Source organism: Dermacentor silvarum, chromosome 5 (assembly GCF_013339745.2).
Source record: "Dermacentor silvarum isolate Dsil-2018 chromosome 5, BIME_Dsil_1.4, whole genome shotgun sequence".
NCBI classification, from domain to species: Eukaryota; Metazoa; Arthropoda; class Arachnida; order Ixodida; family Ixodidae; genus Dermacentor; species Dermacentor silvarum.
In genome coordinates this window covers 184,701,817-184,719,419 of record NC_051158.1, presented here as the reverse complement: position 1 = coordinate 184,719,419, position 17,603 = coordinate 184,701,817, and the positions used below count along the sequence as shown (strand labels likewise).

The 17,603-nt window shown below is 52.5% G+C and overlaps 1 protein-coding gene across 1 annotated transcript in view; it reads left to right on the top strand.

The window, feature by feature from the left end:
* LOC119454634 (DNA excision repair protein ERCC-6) overlaps positions 1-17,603 on the top strand; it is a 339,000-nt gene that overhangs the window by 212,961 nt on the left and 108,436 nt on the right. Inside the window, exon 11 of the mRNA XM_049668141.1 lies at positions 419-595. Coding sequence (XP_049524098.1) covers positions 419-595 — 177 coding nt within the window. The remainder of the gene's footprint in view (positions 1-418; positions 596-17,603) is intronic.

Genomic DNA, 17,603 nt, shown 5'->3' with positions numbered 1-17,603 from the left:
AAGACACAAATAGGCTCGAAGCGTTCCGGCGTTGCTGTCATTCATGTCCGATTTCAACTGATGGCCGTGGCGATGCGGACTCCACCGCTTCGTTTCGGTTGGACGCTAGCGCCATTCTTGCTCTTTTGCGTCGCACATTTGCGGCGCTCCTCACTCACCGAGCTACGAAAAGAGTCTGAATTAACGGATGTGTGGCCAAATAAGTCCGATATAATGAGAGTTTGATTGCATTGAATAATGCATACACACCGGCCAGGACTACAGGACGAATCCGAATTAACGAGGTTTTATTGTATTTGGGTTCTATATATCCGGGTTCAACTGTACCTGTTGCAATAGCTGATGTTCCCAACCTACATTTTCCTTCCTTCAAAGGCTGTGTATAAATTGCCAGAAGAAATGTGAACGGTCTTTGCAGTTTCGCACCCCTCATCGGCTGATCCTGTCGGGCTCGCCTATCCAGAACAGCCTGCGGGAGCTGTGGTCCCTGCTGGACTTTGTCTTTCCAGGGAAGCTGGGCACTCTGCCAGTCTTCATGCAAGAGTTTGCTGTCCCCATCACGCAGGGCGGCTACTCAAATGCCTCGGACGTCCAGGCAAGTTTTCTTCTCTTGTTTTTCTGTGGGTGAGCCACCAATAAAACATCTTACCACCACTCTGTGCAGAAACAGCTGCATTTTTGCATATCAACCTAGTGAGCCACCTAGCCCTCTTCCTGTATTTCCTTCCATGATACACTCCATTGCCAGTTTGTAGATTGTAGGTCTTCCACAAATGATCGACAGTGGCTGAGCAGTCTTCAAAAGTTTCGACGTCCAGCATGGTGCTGCCCTTCTGAACACTTCAAATGCTGTGCTGGAGTGCAAGAGCAACTACGGTGAATTTCCGAGGTCAGCGGATGTCAATGAAATTAACTAGGTACATTGCCCTACACACTTCTGTCAGTTCTTCAGAACAGCAGGCTTGAGTAAAACACGTGGGGCTAGTTGGTGCATAGCTTTCAAAAGATGAAGCGCCAACAGTGACAGCACATTGACAAGACAGGAAGCGCCTGTCCTGTCTTCGTTCCTTCCTAATGTGCTGTCACTGTTGGCGCTTCATCTTTTGAAAGCAGGCTTGAGAGTTCCACAGATATTTTGCTACTGAATTTAATTAATTGCTCTAACCCACCTGCCTTGCCTCCTCGTCCTCAGTTTGGTCAAATTGTGCTATAACGGAAATGGTTCCATACAGAGAGCATGCTGGAAATGAATGGCAGGCAAGGATGGTGTTGGACGGGAGAAGTTGCTGTTGCAACAATATACGCTCTGTGTGGGTGGGCAACTGATGGGTGGAAAGTGGTGTTGTGTTGTTAGCTGCTCTAACTTCAGCCCTTGCCCGCTGCTCACACAGTTTAGCTGATGTAAATTGCATTCTGCTGAGGTTAGGCCTATCACTGCTGCCGCGTTTGTGCATATGTTGCCTGAGGACCTGACCTGGAGCTCATGCCATCAAGATGAAAAATACTGCTTTTATAGTTTAGATTTCACCATACAGATTTAAAGTCAACCATTCTTCAGTCCATACGCAAAGAGCGAGAATCAATGACATGAAGCACTATAACATCGGTACGTTGCCATTTTAAAGGCTGCCAGTCGCGCTCCCTGGCACTTTCCTAAATTAATGCAACTTGTGGGGGTCTTCCCCAACCCGTAGCGCGTATAATCGCAGCTACGTAGGGTTCGGGCGAATAAGGCAACAAGCGAGTCAGCTCAACGTTTATTGCTGCGGGCAATAAAACGCACTTGCAGAGGGAAGTCCGCTCTGTATAATGAGTAATAAAATAGTCTTGCCTCGTCGCGTGTGATAGTCACGCAAACGAGGTCACTCACGGGTTGCAGCAGGTATATCTGTATGGGCAGGTAGGTGTAGCGAGGTCAGAGAGCCCCGGGGGTCTCTTGGTCGCGCTCTTTTATACCTTTTTACCTTTTCGCGAGGGGAATGTCCTCCTCGCCCGTCGGATACTTTCCCTCTTCACGCCCGGCTCCCGCTGCGTGCGCACGAGAATATGTCCGCCCGGCTACCGTCGCGTGTGCTCCGTGCGCAAGTGACGGGCGAATGCCCGCAGGAGAAGGTGGCAGCGTGTGCTCCCCACATCCTCCCCCCCTTAAGAAGGCCCCCGTACGTTGAGGCTGGCACCTAGGGACGTCCGTTTGCCCAGTACCCACCGAGGTTGGCGACCGAGGAAGCGTCGGGACGGTGGTGAAGTAGCCCTCAGCTGGCGGACACTTGATGCCGACTCAGAGGCGGCTGGTCAGCTGCACTGCTCGGGTTTCCGAGGCGGGATCGTTGTCAGGGCTCGAAGATGGCTCTCAGTGCCGCGCCCCAGGTGTCGGGTACGCTGGAGGGGCTGGTCGTGTGCCGGCCGCCGGCTAGCGGTTCGTGCGGCTCCAAGGCCGGCGTAGCGCTGTCAGTGTTGCAAGGGCGTCAGTTGTTCCAGCGCGTACTGCAGGCAATTCGCACGGCCGTATCTCGTCTTGCTCTGCTCCTGGAAATTATTAGCAAACTGCATGGAGCGGCACTGTGATCAGCAGCGTAGTTGGCTGTATCCGGGAACCCCGTCGACGTCTGTTACGAAGGAATTGCTTGCAAGCATGATCACCAATTCGAGTCGCATCACAAGATAATCACCACACTGGCCCTCACAGCAGTCTTTGGTCAAACCGCACCCTGCACACCCACGCATCGAACGCTCACGCCACATTCCCGTCGTGGCCTCGACGACTCGTCGTGCATACTCGGCGCTCCGTGGTCACTAGACGTTTGCTTCCCCGGCAGGAACTACCCAGGTGCCAGCCCAGCGTGGCTGTATGCTCACGCGGTATGCAACGTCACCCGGACTTACAAATGTTCCTCGCAGTCGTCGGGTTACGCAACTAGCAGTCAATTACTTTTGCCTGCTACGCAAATTGTAGCGTGGCTGCGGGCTCGCCGTTCGGTTCTGACTGCTCTCTCTCACCGATCGCGGTTGAGGGAGGGCCTGATGCTCATCACACGGCACGTAGCGTTTCAGGTCGCATACGTGTACCGTTCCACCGATCGGCTTTCCTTTCTTTTTCTTGAGCCGGCAAACACGCGAGGAAACCTTCTCTCTCACTTGATACGGCCCGGTCCTCTTCGGCTCCAGCGAGACAGCGAACTGTTTGGTAGCATCGCTGAGAACGTGCTGGCGTTGAAGCACCAGATCGCCCACTTCGTAGTCGACGTTCCGATGCGAGTGGTCGTACTGCGCCTTCTGTTGTTCCCTAGCAGTGCGAAGATTACAGCGTGCTTTATGTAAAGCTTCCGTCATCTTGGCATGTAGATGCGTCACGTATTCAGCTTGTGCTGACGGCGCGACTGGCATTTCGCTGCGATCCGCGAGTACCTTATCCATCGGATTCGGCAGCTCTCTCCCCAGGTTGAAAGAAGAAGGCGCATACCCAGTCGAGCGGTTCACTGTCGATCGCAATGCAAACCTGATCTCTGGAAGGTAGCTATCCCAGTCCTTATGCCTTTTAGAGAATGCGATAAGCATGTGCTTGATGTTGTGATTGACTCGTTCAGTGGGGTTCGACTGGGCATGGTAGGTTGTCGTTTTCTTATGCTTAATGCCAAGTGCGTGTCATCTCGCTCTTCCTTTCCTCCTTCCTCCCCTCCCTCCTATCTTTCCTTCTATGTTTCTCTCGTCCTTTCCGAAGAGTAGGCAGGCGTTGTGCCCCTTCTGGTGGCAGTTACCAGCCTTGCTTCTCGCTTTCTCTTTCCTGTGTATATGTTTTCAAATCAAATAATAATAATAATAATGCCAAGTGCGGTGCATGAGTCAACGAACACCTTTGCAGTGAAGTAGGACGCATTGTCGATTATCAGCTGCTCCGGAAAACCAAACCTGGTGAAAACCTCCATCAACTTATCCATGATCACCCATGCCGTCAGTTTTCGTAGGGGGAAAAGTTCTGCCCATTTACTGAAGTGATCCATGACCACCAGTAAGAATTTGTTCCTGCTTGGTGTTGTGGGATATGGTCCCATGACGTCACATGCCGCGATTTGCCAGTGAGTCTGGCTGTCGATAGGCTGCATGAAGCCGGGCGGTCGTCCGCCTCGGGGCTTCATGCTTTGGCACACATGACACGATTGGGCATAGCGAATCACGTCCCGTTTCATGCCTGGCCAGTGTGATGACAGGTTCTTTTGTGTTAATGTTTGTGGCGGTTCTCTGAGGCGGAGCCTCCCAGAACCCAGTCGAGGACAAAGCCGTTTGTTGAAAAACACACAAACTTTTAATAAAACTAGAAGTGAGAATAAAGAATCAAAGTAAACACTTAGCAAGACATTACAGTAACAAACACAGGAAAGTTCGGGCAGGAAGCAGGCGTGTGTGCGTACTATAGCCTCGACGCGGAGCAGCGGAGACGAGACGACAAGAGAAGCGGTGTTGGTCTCACCAAAAGGTCGCTGTATCGGACCGTCGTACAGGCTGCCAGTGCGAGGCAGCTCTGGTGTGGAGTGAGAAGACAGGCTGCTCGGCAGCACGGGAAGTCGGTGCTGGCGTTCTGGCCGGGCAGCTGGTCGTGGAGCTCGGGCCCGTAGCCCGACAGCTCTCGTTCTGCCCATGGGCGCAGACGCTCACCGGCCTCGGGTAGCAGTTCTCCAACGGAGGGAGTGGCGATGCCCAGGAACGGGTTGGCAAGAGGCCCCGGCCGGGTGAAGTCCTGGTGGCTCGGGTCCGGAACCCGACGGCCGTCTTCAACCCTCGATCCGGTGGCCGACCTTCTCCTGGTGCCGCTTCTGGAACTCCTCCCCCTCCTGCCAGCGCGGCTTGCTTTTGTGCCGCTCTGGCCGATTCGTCGATTTCTCATTGGCTGCTCGAGGCTCCGTGTTCTTTTGTGATTAGATTGGCTTTTTCTTTTGATTTGTTTCTTGGCGCCGCGTGTTCACGCGCCGGACGGTCTTCGGCGTCGTCGTTTTCCATCAGCATGGAATTTGCCTCGGCACGCGCACTTCTCGTCATCTGCTCTTTGTCTCCAACCACAGCACCGTGTCGCACACCACAAATATCACCGTCGCGCACCACACATCACAGCCAGTTAGCGAAGCGACACAACTTAACGTAAGTCTTGGGGCCGCTCGCGTGCCCAGCGATGCACGAGGCATGAAAGTAGCGTAGCAGTGCTCCTCTCAACGCGCGGTATCACCACCTTAAATGCCTCACTTGTTTCGTTCTCAAGGGGAATATACCTCAGCAGGACACCGTCGGAATTCAGCAGATAGGAATCCAGCACGCTCACAGCATTACCAGCTGATCCTGAGAGCTCCGCACCGACAGCAATACCAGCTGCCTCCATGTGCGTGGCGGCCGCGCCGCCTGGCTCCCGGAGCCCGTCGAGCACTTTTTGACAAAACGGATCCTTCTGCTGAGCCCCGAACAACTCCTTTCTGCTGAAGACAACTCCTGCGGAACCGACAACAGCTACCTGATTCACGCTCTCACCCAGGATCGACGGTTGTTCCGCGTCCCTTACTCGGGCTATGGACAGGGTTTCTCCCTTGCCTCGGATTCGCGCTCGCGAAAGTGCGCCAGCTGCGGCATTGCGTTTTCCTTTGCGGTAGCGCACGTTAAAGCCGTAACGCTGCAGCAGCAGTGCCCAACGCGCCAGGTGGCCACTCGGCTCACTCAAGCGCCTCAGCCAAGTGAGAGCCATGTGGTCAGTCTCAATCGTGAATGCCACTTCGTCGACATAATAGTCGAACTTTCGCAGAGCAAAAACTATCGCGAGACACTCCTTCTCTGTCACCGAGTAGTTCTTTTCTGCCGGCGTCAACGAACGGCTCGCGAACGCAACTGGTTGGAGAATGCCTCCATGAAGCAAAATTGCACCTACACCCAGGTCGCTTGCGTCTGTCTGAATCACAAACTCCCTATTCAAGTCGGGCAGCTGCAACTCTGCCGTGTCAGCGAGCACCTTTGTGAGGCCACGCAGTGCCGCCTCCTGCTCTTCAACCCCAAGTCCAACGCTCGTCTTTCCTCAAGAGCTTCGTTAAATGCGCTTGCACTGCCGCGCAGTCTGGAATGAATTGGCAATAAATGTTCACCAATCCCAGAAAGCGTCTCAGTTCGCCAATATCTTTCGGCTACGGGTAGCTCAGTATAGCCTCGAGCGTATCCTCACTCGGCAGAATACGGCCGTGGTCCAGCGTGAATCCGAACAGCGTTATTCTGTTCGCAGCTATCTGAGCTTTACTCGGGTTCAGCGTGATACCCGCGGACCTCAGCCTGTCTAGGACGTCTCTCAAGTGGCGCAAGTGCTCATCGAATGTTTTCGAATGAACCACTATGTCGTCGAGATATGCGAGAGCATGTTGCCACTTCGCCTCTCCTAGAACTCGGTCCATCAACCTCTGATAAGTAGCGGGAGCTCCGACTAAGCCAAAAGACATTCTTTTGAACTGAAAGAGCCCCCTTTGACAACTGAAAGCCGTTTTCTCTTTGTCCCACTCGTCCATTTCGACCTGAAAATATCCACGACTAGCATCGAGCGTCGTAAAGTACTTTGCCCCACCTAGGTTAGATACCAAAGAGGAAATGGAGGGTAGAGGGTATGCATTCTTCTTCATAACCTCATTCAGCCTGCGATAGTCTACACAAAGGCAATAAGTATCGTCCTTCTTCGGAACTAGAACTACCGGGAAGCTCCATGGGCTGTTCGACCTTTCCACAACGCCTGTGTCGATGAGTTCGTCTAAGGCGCTGTCAAGTGCTTTTCGTTTAGTCAAGCTTATCGGCCGAGGATTACATTTCCACGGCGCAGCGTCACCCGTGCCTATTCTGTGCCTGACTAGCGTAGTGCAGCCCGGACGGTCCGTGAAAATCGCGTCTTATTCGTACAACAGCACTGACAGTCGTGCCCTTTCTCTCTCCGGCAGGCTGTTGACCTCTGACAAAAGTGGGTGCACTGCCCCTTGCAACGCCACGGCACATTGTGCCACCGTCTCTCCGTTGCTTTCATCGCCTTTACCGATTACTGTTTGCTCGCTCGGCGGTGGCACGGGCGCTTTTGCGAAATGCTTCAAAGCACGTTCTCTCGGTAACCTCCACTGGCGATGTCTATCAAAATACCCGACTTGGCGAGAAACTCTCGACCTAAAATAACAGGCACCAACAGTGTCACCTTTACTTGGGAGTGCGGAGAGTTGCGAGCATGCGCTACTCTCGATGGAGGAGAGACATGACCGGCGGCATGGCAAACGAGGATTTAATACGTACAGGAGCGATGAACGCACGCAACACACAACACTGAAACTGAAACTCAAACTAACGGCACGCAAAACTAAAACTATAATTTAACAAAAATCTTCACTCGAACTTAAATAACAAACTCAGATTAAATAGCAGCTACTGAAAAAAGGACTATCTCAGTTCCGGAGCCTAGCTCCGCCTTAGAAGTCTCTAGGTCAGTCCTAGCGCGGGTTCGTTAGAGTCTAGCCACCCTGCATCCGGCCTGACCACGACCTACTGAACTACAGACCTGCACAGATCTCCCTGCTCCAGCACGCCTGGTCTAGTTCACCCCTTTTGCCGCTAGGGATAGAACGTGCGAGCAGAGTGGTGCTAGTTTTAACCTGTTCGCTGTCGTCTGCTTCGGCGATCTGTTCCAGCGCTCATGCCGCTATTTCGGCAGCCACAGATCGTTTACATTGTTTGTAAATGCATAGATTCACGAAAATAAAAAAGAAAACAAAATTTGTAAATGATTACTTCTCATTTCAATCACGAGATACAGTAGGAAGAGCGGTGCAATAAAAAAAAAACGAGTACAGCCGGCAGACGATAACATTTCTTCCCGTTGCCTTCGCAGAAGGGGGAAAAATCTGATAACCAGAAGATTCATAGGATAAAATATAGAACAATGGAGTAATAATCAAATACAATAAAAAAGAACTTGATATATTGATATGAAAAAGGAAATTTAAAAGAATCACGCAGACGATATGTATACGCAGACCACACACAAACTGTGTGAATATGCAGACGCTGCAGCAGGCATATAACTTCATCCTTGGCTACATGCAGCTTGCTTGAGTTAATTACAGGTGGGATAACGTAAACGATCACACTATGGTATACTGCTGTGTGCCATCATGTAAAGCAGAACAAAGCAAGGACTCTAGCATCAGTTTTCACAGTTTCATAAAAGCTTTGCGATGCATATTTGACGGGCCGAACAAACACGTAAACAATCACTCGATCAGTTAGTTTTTTTGTTTTTTTCTTGTGTGGAACGGCGCGAAATTTCCGCATAATGGCAAACCTAGAAAGAATTCGTGTACTATTTTACGCGTTATTACATACCACTGCAATGAGTACACTTAAACAATTTTGACATACTAGCTGTTGTCTTCGTAAGAAATTGTCATATTGTCGCCCAGCTAGTACAGCTAGAATAGTTCACCAGCAACAGATAGGCAAAAAAATACGTCAGCCTTTAATAATGGCTGGACCTCGGAGAGCGCGCGCGCAACCACAAACTTCGTCGTTCTCGTCTCAAGGGGCCAGTGTCACCACGTGCCAACTTATTTCGCGTCATTGCTCCCCTCTCAAAAGCGACCGACCCGGTCGCTTCAAGGGCATGGGGCGAGCAATATGGGCAAGAGTGCCAACATGGAAAGAAAAAAAAAAAAACATACAGGAATGTACACAGTGCTGAAGCGGTTTGTGAGCAGTCAGCGTCGCTATGCTTACAGCCCGATCTGTAGACAACAGTCATGTCGTATTCCTGGAGGCGGAGGCTCCAACGAGCGAGGCGACCTGACGGGTCTCGTAGATTGGCAAGCCAGCAGAGCGAATGGTGGTCACTGATCGCTCGAAATGGCCGGCCGTATAAGTAAGGTCGGAACTTGCTGATGGCCCACACGACTGCTAAACATTCTTTTTCGGTGGTCGAATAATTAGCTTCTGCTTTTGTGAGACTACGGCTCGCGTACGCAATTACACGTTCTGCGCCGTCTTGCCATTGAACCAGAATAGCCCCGAGTCCTACGTTGCTTGCGTCTGTGTGAATTTCAGTTGGCGCGGTGTCATCAAAATGCGCCAGCACTGGAGCGGATTGAAGGCGTTTGCGCAATTCGGTGAAGGCCAGCTCTTGGTCTTCCGTCCACGCAAAGGGCACATCTTGTCGCGTCAGTCTCGTGAGAGGTTCAGCAATCCTCGAGAAGCCTTCAACGAAACGGCGGTAGTAAGCGCAGAGGCCCAGGAACCGCTGAACAGCCTTCTTGTCTTTAGGGTGAGGAAACTCGGCAACGGCAGCGAGCTTTTCTGGGTCTGGTCGTACTCCTTGGGAGCTGACCACGTGGCCTAAAAACTTGAGTTCCCAGAAGCCAAAGTAACATTTTTCAGGCTTGATGGTGAGGTTTGCCTTGCGTATTGCGGTAAGGACACTTCGTAGTCGGGTGAGATGTTCATCGAACGTGCTGGAAAACACAACAACGTCGTCAAGGTACACTAGATACGTCTGCCACTTTAGTCCGACGAGTACAGTGTCCATCATTCGTTGAAACGTAGCAGGAGCGGAACAGAGACCGAAAGGCAGGACTTTAAATTCGTATAGCCCGTCGGGAGTCACAAAGGCAGTTTTTTCACGGTCACGCTCGTCCACTTCGATTTGCCAGTACCCTGACTTTAGGTCTAACGAAGTAAAGAACTCAGCATGGCGCAGACGGTCCAAAGCGTCATCGATCCGTGGCAGGGGGTAAACGTCGCGTTTGGTGACTCGGTTAAGCCGTCTGTAGTCAACGCAGAAGCGGAGCGTGTTGTCTTTCTTTTTTACTAGCACGACAGGGGACGCCCACGGACTTGTCGACGGCTGGATGACGTCATCATTGAGCATTTCTTCAACTTGACGCTTAATCGCCTCCCGCTCCATAGGTGACACGCGGTACGGGTGCTGACGAACAGGCCGCGCCGACTCCTCTGTAACTATCCGGTGTTGCGTAATGGAGGTGCGCTGGACTCTAGATTCTGTGGAAAAACAGCCAGAGAATTCTGTCACTAGGCCCAGTAGCTGATCCTTCTGTACATCTGCTAAGTCAGCATTAATGTGGACGCGGGTACTCAGGCTGGCGTGAGTTGTTGCATCCGGTGAAGTCACTTGTAACGTGCCGACGTCGGAGAAGTCAGCAATGCCGTTCAGAAAGGCCACAGCTGTACCTTGAGGGACGTGCTGATACTCATGGCTGAAATTTGTCAGCAAAACTTGCGAGCACTTATTCTGTATTCGAACAAGGCCCCTGGCGATGCAGATGTGTCTTTCGAGCAACAGCGGGATATTTGCCTAGGCAATACCCTCATAGTCGTCGAATGCGTCGCAGGTTACGAGGGTCAATCCGCTGCTCCTTGGCGGCACCGTGATGTTCTCGTCGACAATCCTCAAGGCGTTGACATACATGTCGTCAGTGCTGCTCCCTGCTAAGGCCTGCGCCGTTGAAAACGTTACCAGCGACTTTTGTAGGTTTATCACGGCTCCATTAGCCTGAAGAAAGTCCATTCCCAGAATTAGGTCCCTCGAACAGCTTGGGAGGATAACGAAATCTCCGAGGTACGTAAACCCACGAATGCTCACTCGCGCTGTGCATCTTCCTACCGGGGTTAGCAGATGGCCTCCTGCAGTGCGAATCTGCGACCCAGTCCACTCGGTAGAAATCTTCTTCAGCTTGCAGGCAAGGTCCATGCTCATAACTGAGGTGTCCGCTCCAGTGTCGTTAATGCTGTTATGTCTTCGTCGTCTACACGGGAATGTTCGACGTTATTACCTCTCGTACGGTGTTTGACTGCGTCTGTAGGTCTGCGTCGTTCTGTTTTCGTCGTTGTCGTCGTAGTGGAGGATCTTGCGCAACAGTCGACGTCAGCGGCCTCACCTCCGGAGGTCGCTGAACTCAGTTTTCCCGAGCCGCCGGGCTTGGCGAGCGGCGTCTGAGAGCGCCGCGAGAGAAGGCTTGGCTTGGTGATGGTGACCTGTAACGAGCAGGAGACGACGAACGGGGCTCGTGCCATCGTTGATCACCATTGCGACGATTCGCGACGAAACTCTCTATTTCCGGCGGCCGCTCACCAGGTCGTGGACGAGGTGCATTTGGTGCGAATCCTCGGAGCCCCACATGACGATAAGGACACATTCTGTAGATGTGCCCGGCTTCGCCACAATGGTAACAAAGGGGCTTGTAGTCTGCGGTGCGCCAGACGTCGCTCTTCCTAGTTCTTGCTTCTGCGATGTGTGGTGTGCTGCGAGGCCTGAAGCTAACGTCCAATTGCTGAGCGGGGTGTACCATGCTATACGCGCTTGAGGGTGGTGGACGGCGTACTGCTTCTGCGTAACTCATTTCAGGACGCGGTCTCTGCTGTGGTGCCTCGTACTGTTCAGGAACATGGACGGCCTGTCGGACCTCGGCGCGCACCATTTCCGCACTGGAAAGTTGTCCCACAGAGGCAGCGGTCGTCTGCATCTTCTGCAGTTCCTCCTTGATGACAGCCCTGATGAGTTCTCGCAAGGCGCCGACGTCGTTGCCGAGGGTAACGGCAGAGAGCTCCCTTGAAATCACGGCGTCGCGGTTGTATTGCCTGGCCCGCTGTTGAAGGGCCTTTTCCATGGTGGTGACTTCGTCGTGGAACTCTGCCACTGTCGTCGGCGGATTTCGAATGAGGCCAGCAAAGATTTCCTCTTTGACGCCGCGCATTAGGTGGCGCACCTTCTTTGCTTCAGTCATAGAGGGGTCCGCACGTCAGAAGAGCCGATTCATGTCTTATACGTACGCCGTCACTCGCTCATTCGGGCCTTGAATTCTCGACTCCAGTGCTAACTCCGCCCTCTCCTTCCTGTCCGCCCTGGCGAAGGCATTGAGGAACTGCCGACGAAATTCTTCCCATGACGTCAGTGTCGCCTCGTGGTTCTCAAACCATATTTTAGCGGAATCTTCAAGAGCGAAGTACACGTAGCGAAGCTTACGCTCGTGGGTCCAGTCGTTGACGTTGGCGACCCGGTCAAAATGGTCAAGCCAGTCGTCGGCGTCCTCTGAAGCACTCCCGTGGAAATGATTCGGTGTCCGGATCTGATTGACGACCACGTGCGATGCTGCAGTAGCGGCAGGAGGTGGTTGGTTCGTCATTCTACTTCGTTCGGGTAGCAGACCGTGCTCTGGCTGGAGTCCCTGGAGACGCCGGCTGGTACGTACGTGAACAGGGGTAAGCTCGTCCGAACTACTCGCCGGACTTAGGTCTGGGGTACGCTCCGTAGATCTTAACATCGACCGTACCCAGCACTTCCACCAGAAATGTCACCCAGCTAGTACAGCTAGAATAGTTCACCAGCAACAGATAGGCAAAAAAACACGTCAGCCTTTAATAATGGCTGGACCTCGGAGAGCGCGCGCGCAACCACGAACTTCGTCGTTCTCGCCTCAAGGGGCCAGTGTCACCACGTGCCAACTTATTTCGCGTCAATATATGCTAGCAGCCCGCTACAGAAGAGCAGGCGCACACATTCGAACGCCGCCCAGCCGCTCGCCGAGTAGCAGACGAACAGGTTATAAAAGCGCCACCTATGGCCACCGGTTAAACGAAAGTGGGCGCAAGCTGCTCCCATAGAAGCCGGACATCTGTGCAGGTCTGTAGTTCCAGTAGGTCGTGGGCCTGACTGCGTCGCAATCGGAAACGTGGGCTTACAGATCGTCGTCGCGAAGTTCTTGTCGAACCTGCGTCGGGCTCGTCCGCAGCATTGAGGGTGTCATAGGTGTCGACGCCTCGTGTTGTTTCTTTTGACGGTGGTGAGCTCGTCGGTATCTCGTCGGTGATGTGCCCGTTAGCGATGGCGTTCGCCGTAGCTTAGGCCCACCCGCCTAGGCCTAGCGTCGGGACGCGTCGCAACTTCTTGAAGAGTGCCGACGTGGCGTCCCGAGGAGAATCAAACGTGCCGGTCTGCCGCAGAAGGGGGAGCCTCTCTGGGGTGCCTGGTCCTGCCGTGAGAAGCTGCAGCTCGTCCAGGAGCCTCGCCCGAACTTGCCGAGGGCGACGGCCACACCTTGTACGGCCAGCGTCGCGGACTCAACCAGACCCCCAAGTCTCCCGTCGCCAGAACATAGCTGGAGATGCGACCTTCCTGACCCGGTGCCACGTTGAAACTCAACGGACAGCGCCGTTCATCCCTAGATCGACTATGCCTCGTTTCATGCGCCTCGCGCGCTCGCGCCGTTCGGAGCACCGGGCATCGCGTGCTCCTCTTCTTTTTCGCGCCACAGGCGGCCTCTTACATGTGACATGGGTCCCCTTTTTGAGAGTTTTTTTCCAAAAAACTGCTTACTCCTGATCTGTGGGGGGAGGGGGTGACGTTCGGGTGATGCCTATAACTCCTCGTAGTGACATTGGTGTCGGTTCGTGTGAAGACTTGATGCACTACACAACACCACCACACACTTCACTGCACAATTCACCAGTTGCACTGTTCACCACGTTTAAGAGTGTACTCTATGCACATTTCATCACCTAATGCACTTCACTCAGCTGTTCACAATGTCCACTACTTCAATGTTTCGAAACACTCTACATGAATAAACTTTGCATCACAGCATGTTTTACAATACTCTAACTACTCTATATCTACATAGGTACTGTTTCACTTCTTTCCTCTCTATACACATTTACAAGTTCTGCTACATAGGTACTGTTTCACTTCTTTCCTCTCTATACACATTTACAAGTTCTGCAATCTTCCGCGTGCCAGTCCTACTTGGTTTTCCTTTTCGTTCTTTCCAGTGCACCTGCCCTCTTTCTTTTCCATCTTCTGCGCTTGCGCGTTACATGTTTAGGGCGATTTGGGTATCTATCTCCTTCGCCCTTTTTCTCGGAGTCACAATGTTCCATCATGTCTGGTGCATGATGCTCCCTGGACTCAACTGCACCTATCAACTTCCTATCTTTCTGAGGTGGAACTACTTCTTTCTGTACTCTCTTCTGCTCTTCGGGTATATGGACCTCGATCGGGATGTTGTCCATCCTCTTATCCCGGTTAACCTGAACCAAGGGCTCTCCGGTCGTGAGCTTCTTTACGGCGTCATGGGCACTATCTAGTCTGCCTGTGTCCTTCCCTTCAGCAATCGTGCGCACACTCATATTCTTGTTTTTCCCCTTAGCCATAGTCTTTTGACATACGTCACATGACCTGACGTATCTCCTCACGTCGCTCTGTACCCCGATCCAAAAGAAATCTTCTGTTATTTTTTCTAAAGTGTCTTTTACTCCCTGGTGGCTTGCCGTTACGTTATCGTGCCCTAATTTCAGTACTCTATCTCTCAGTTCCTTTGGAACCATCAATTGCTGAACCTCTCTTCCTGAACTGGATATACATTTCCGGTACAATAAATTATTCTTCTTTATAAACTCTGCTACTGTCCGACTCTTTTTCCTTTGTACCCGTTCCCCTATCTTCTGTTCACATTTTCTTATCGACTCATCCTTGTTCTGCAATTCTCGAAACTCTGCTACCGTTATGTTCAACCCCTTCACGGCCGTAGCCTGCAATGCTGGCAGAGGTTTAGTACCCTTACTGCTTGCTCGTGTTTGCACTGCGGCTGCTACGTCCGTGTCTTGTATCTCCTCCTTTTGCGCTTCTGAGCGTTCCTTCTCTACCACGTCTTTCTCAGTCTTCTTCCAACTTGGGTCGGGGTCATCTGCTTTCCTCGCTCCCGGTACATTTCCCACAATCAAATCAAACAGAGGATCTTCTACACACCTAGCTGTGACCAATCCCGTGAAAAATGGTGTTGAAACTTGAGTTTGCGCCTCTGGCAAATACTTGACAGACCTGTCAGCCAAAATGACTGGTTTGAAATAGCCGGTCATGTTCTCTCACGGCACCAGACTTTCCCTAACCAATACTGTGTTCGCCCCCGTGTCTCTCAAACCTGTGGCCCTGCGTCCTTGAACTTCTCCCTCCACCACGGGCATGTTCTTTTCTCTCGGCTCACCCTCTTTACCTTTCATCATACATGCAGCTTTGTCTGCGTATCCTGATCTGCATTCGTGCGCTCCATGCCCTCTCTTTTGACATAGCTGGCAGACCACTGGTGGACCACGTCTACTATCCTTCACCCGACAGTTCATTGCTATATGTCCCAGCCGGTTACAAAGAAAACATCTTTGGGGCGTCCCTTGCCTGTTCATTGGACCCCGATTCCTCGTCTCCCCTGCAGCTGCCATCGGCGCGTCCTTGCCACTCTTTCCTAAATTCCTTAGTCCCTGCGCCTCTACAAACTGATCTGAGTGCGCTGCCATTTCCTCTACTGTTTTTAATTTCCTCTCCTTGAGGAATATCGCCAGACTGTCGCTGCACCTAGCGAGAAATTGTTCTCCTACGACCTTGTCTCGCACCCCTTCATATGTCTTGTTGGCCTCTGATAACTCCATCCATCTCTCAAAGTAGTTTGTTAATCTACATGGAAACTGTTTTCCAGTTTCCGCGTCTTCCGGCTTGCATGACCTGAACTTTTCGCGGAAACCCTCAGCAGTTAGCCGGAATCTTTGCAATAAAGTGTTTTTCACTTTGTCATAGTCTAAGCTCTCTTCGACGGGCATCCGTCCAAACACACTCATACCTCACCAACTAGACACAGGCTTAAGGCGCTAGCCCACTCATTCTTTGCCCAGCCTTGCCCGACCGCTATTCTTTCAAAGCGATGCAAATACGCATCTAAATCGTTTCTACGCTCGTCAAATGGAGCCATTAACTTCCTGGGGCAAATCTGCTTTGGTCTGGACGAAGTAGAGTCGGATGACGCCGACCTGGGGGAAAACGACCCCTCGCGAGACCTGGCGTTCATCTCCGCCAACTTTAACTTCAACTCTAAAATTTCCTTCTCACGCTCATGATTTTCGCGTGCTTGTTGCTGCTGCTTATCCCGTTCTTGCCGAGCATATTCAAAGAATTTCATCGCCTCCTCCTTAGTCATGTTCAAATCCTTTGCTACTGCCGCCAACCGCTCCAACTCCATCTTTACAACTCCCGACTATCGGTGACTGGGCCGTATAAATCCTGGAATGGATATCCTGGCAGGGCTCGCCAATATTTGTCACCTTTACTTGGGAGTGCGGAGAGTTGCGAGCATGCGCTACTCTCGATGGAGGAGAGACACGACCGGCGGCATGGCAAACGAGGATTTAATACGTACAGGAGCGATGAACGCACGCAACACACAACACTGAAACTGAAACTCAAACTAACGGCACGCAAAACTAAAACTATAATTTAACAAAAATCTTCACTCGAACTTAAATAACAAACTCAGATTAAATAGCAGCTACTGAAAAAAGGACTATCTCAGTTCCGGCGCCTAGCTCCGCCTTAGAAGTCTCTAGGTCAGTCCTAGCGCGGGTTCGTTAGAGTCTAGCCACCCTGCATCCGGCCTGACTGCGTCGCAATCGGAAACGTGGGCTTACAGATCGTCGTCGCGAAGTTCTTGTCGAACCTGCGTCGGGCTCGTCCGCAGCATTGAGGGTGTCGTAGGTGTTGTTGTTGTTTCCTTGCGTTGTTTCTTTTGACGGTGGTGAGCTCGTCGGTATCTCGTCGGTGATGTGCCCGTTAGCGATGGCGTTCGCCGTAGCTTAGGCCCACCCGCCTAGGCCTAGCGTCGGGATGCGTCGCAACTTCTTCAAGAGTGCCGACGTGGCGTCCCGAGGAGAATCAAACGTGCCGGTCTGCCGCAGAAGGGGGAGCCTCTCTGGGGTGCCTGGTCCTGCCGTGAGAAGCTGCAGCTCGTCCAGGAGCCTCGCCCGAACTTGCCGAGGTCGACGGCCACACCTTGGACGGCCAGCGTCGCGGACTCAACCAGACCCCCAAGTCTCCCGTCACCAGAACATAGCTGGAGATGCGACCTTCCTGACCCGGTGCCACGTTGAAACTCAACGGACAGCGCCGTTCATCCCTCGATCGACTATGCCTCGGTTCGTGCGCCTCGCGCGCTCGCGCCGTTCGGAGCACCGGGCATCGCGTGCTCCTCTTCTTTTTCGCGCCACAGGCGGCCTCTTACATGTGACAAACAGACCGGGGAGATGTACGAGGCGTTGTCGCCTGACGTGTCTCTCCCAACGAATAACTAGCCTAGCTGCACTGCTCGATTGTACTGTGCCGGAAGCAAGGCGGAAAGTGGTGTCACCATCTCTTAAGCGGATATTGTTCTTGCGGAGATGATGCAACACCTCGTCACCAAATAAAGAAGCGCTTGCCCCAGTATCCAATAATGAGGCAAACTTCTTTCGGGCTATCGTTAGCTCGATGAACGGCGCCTGCGAGTCTGCGACATCTCCTACGCGACAAGCCAAAGGCGCAAGTAAATCAAAATCACCAGTTGTGTTCGAGATTGCCGCCTGGAACCCAAGGTGGATCACCGGCGGCCTCGCCCATTTCCCGAACCACGTGCTCGACCTCGGCCCGGTGTGCTTGCGCAGTCACGGGCGATGTGCCCCAGTCCGCCGCACTGGTAGCAACGGCCACCGAAGCCTTGGTGGCGTGGTCACCCGTCGCTCCAATCCAGCGGGCCGTAGCT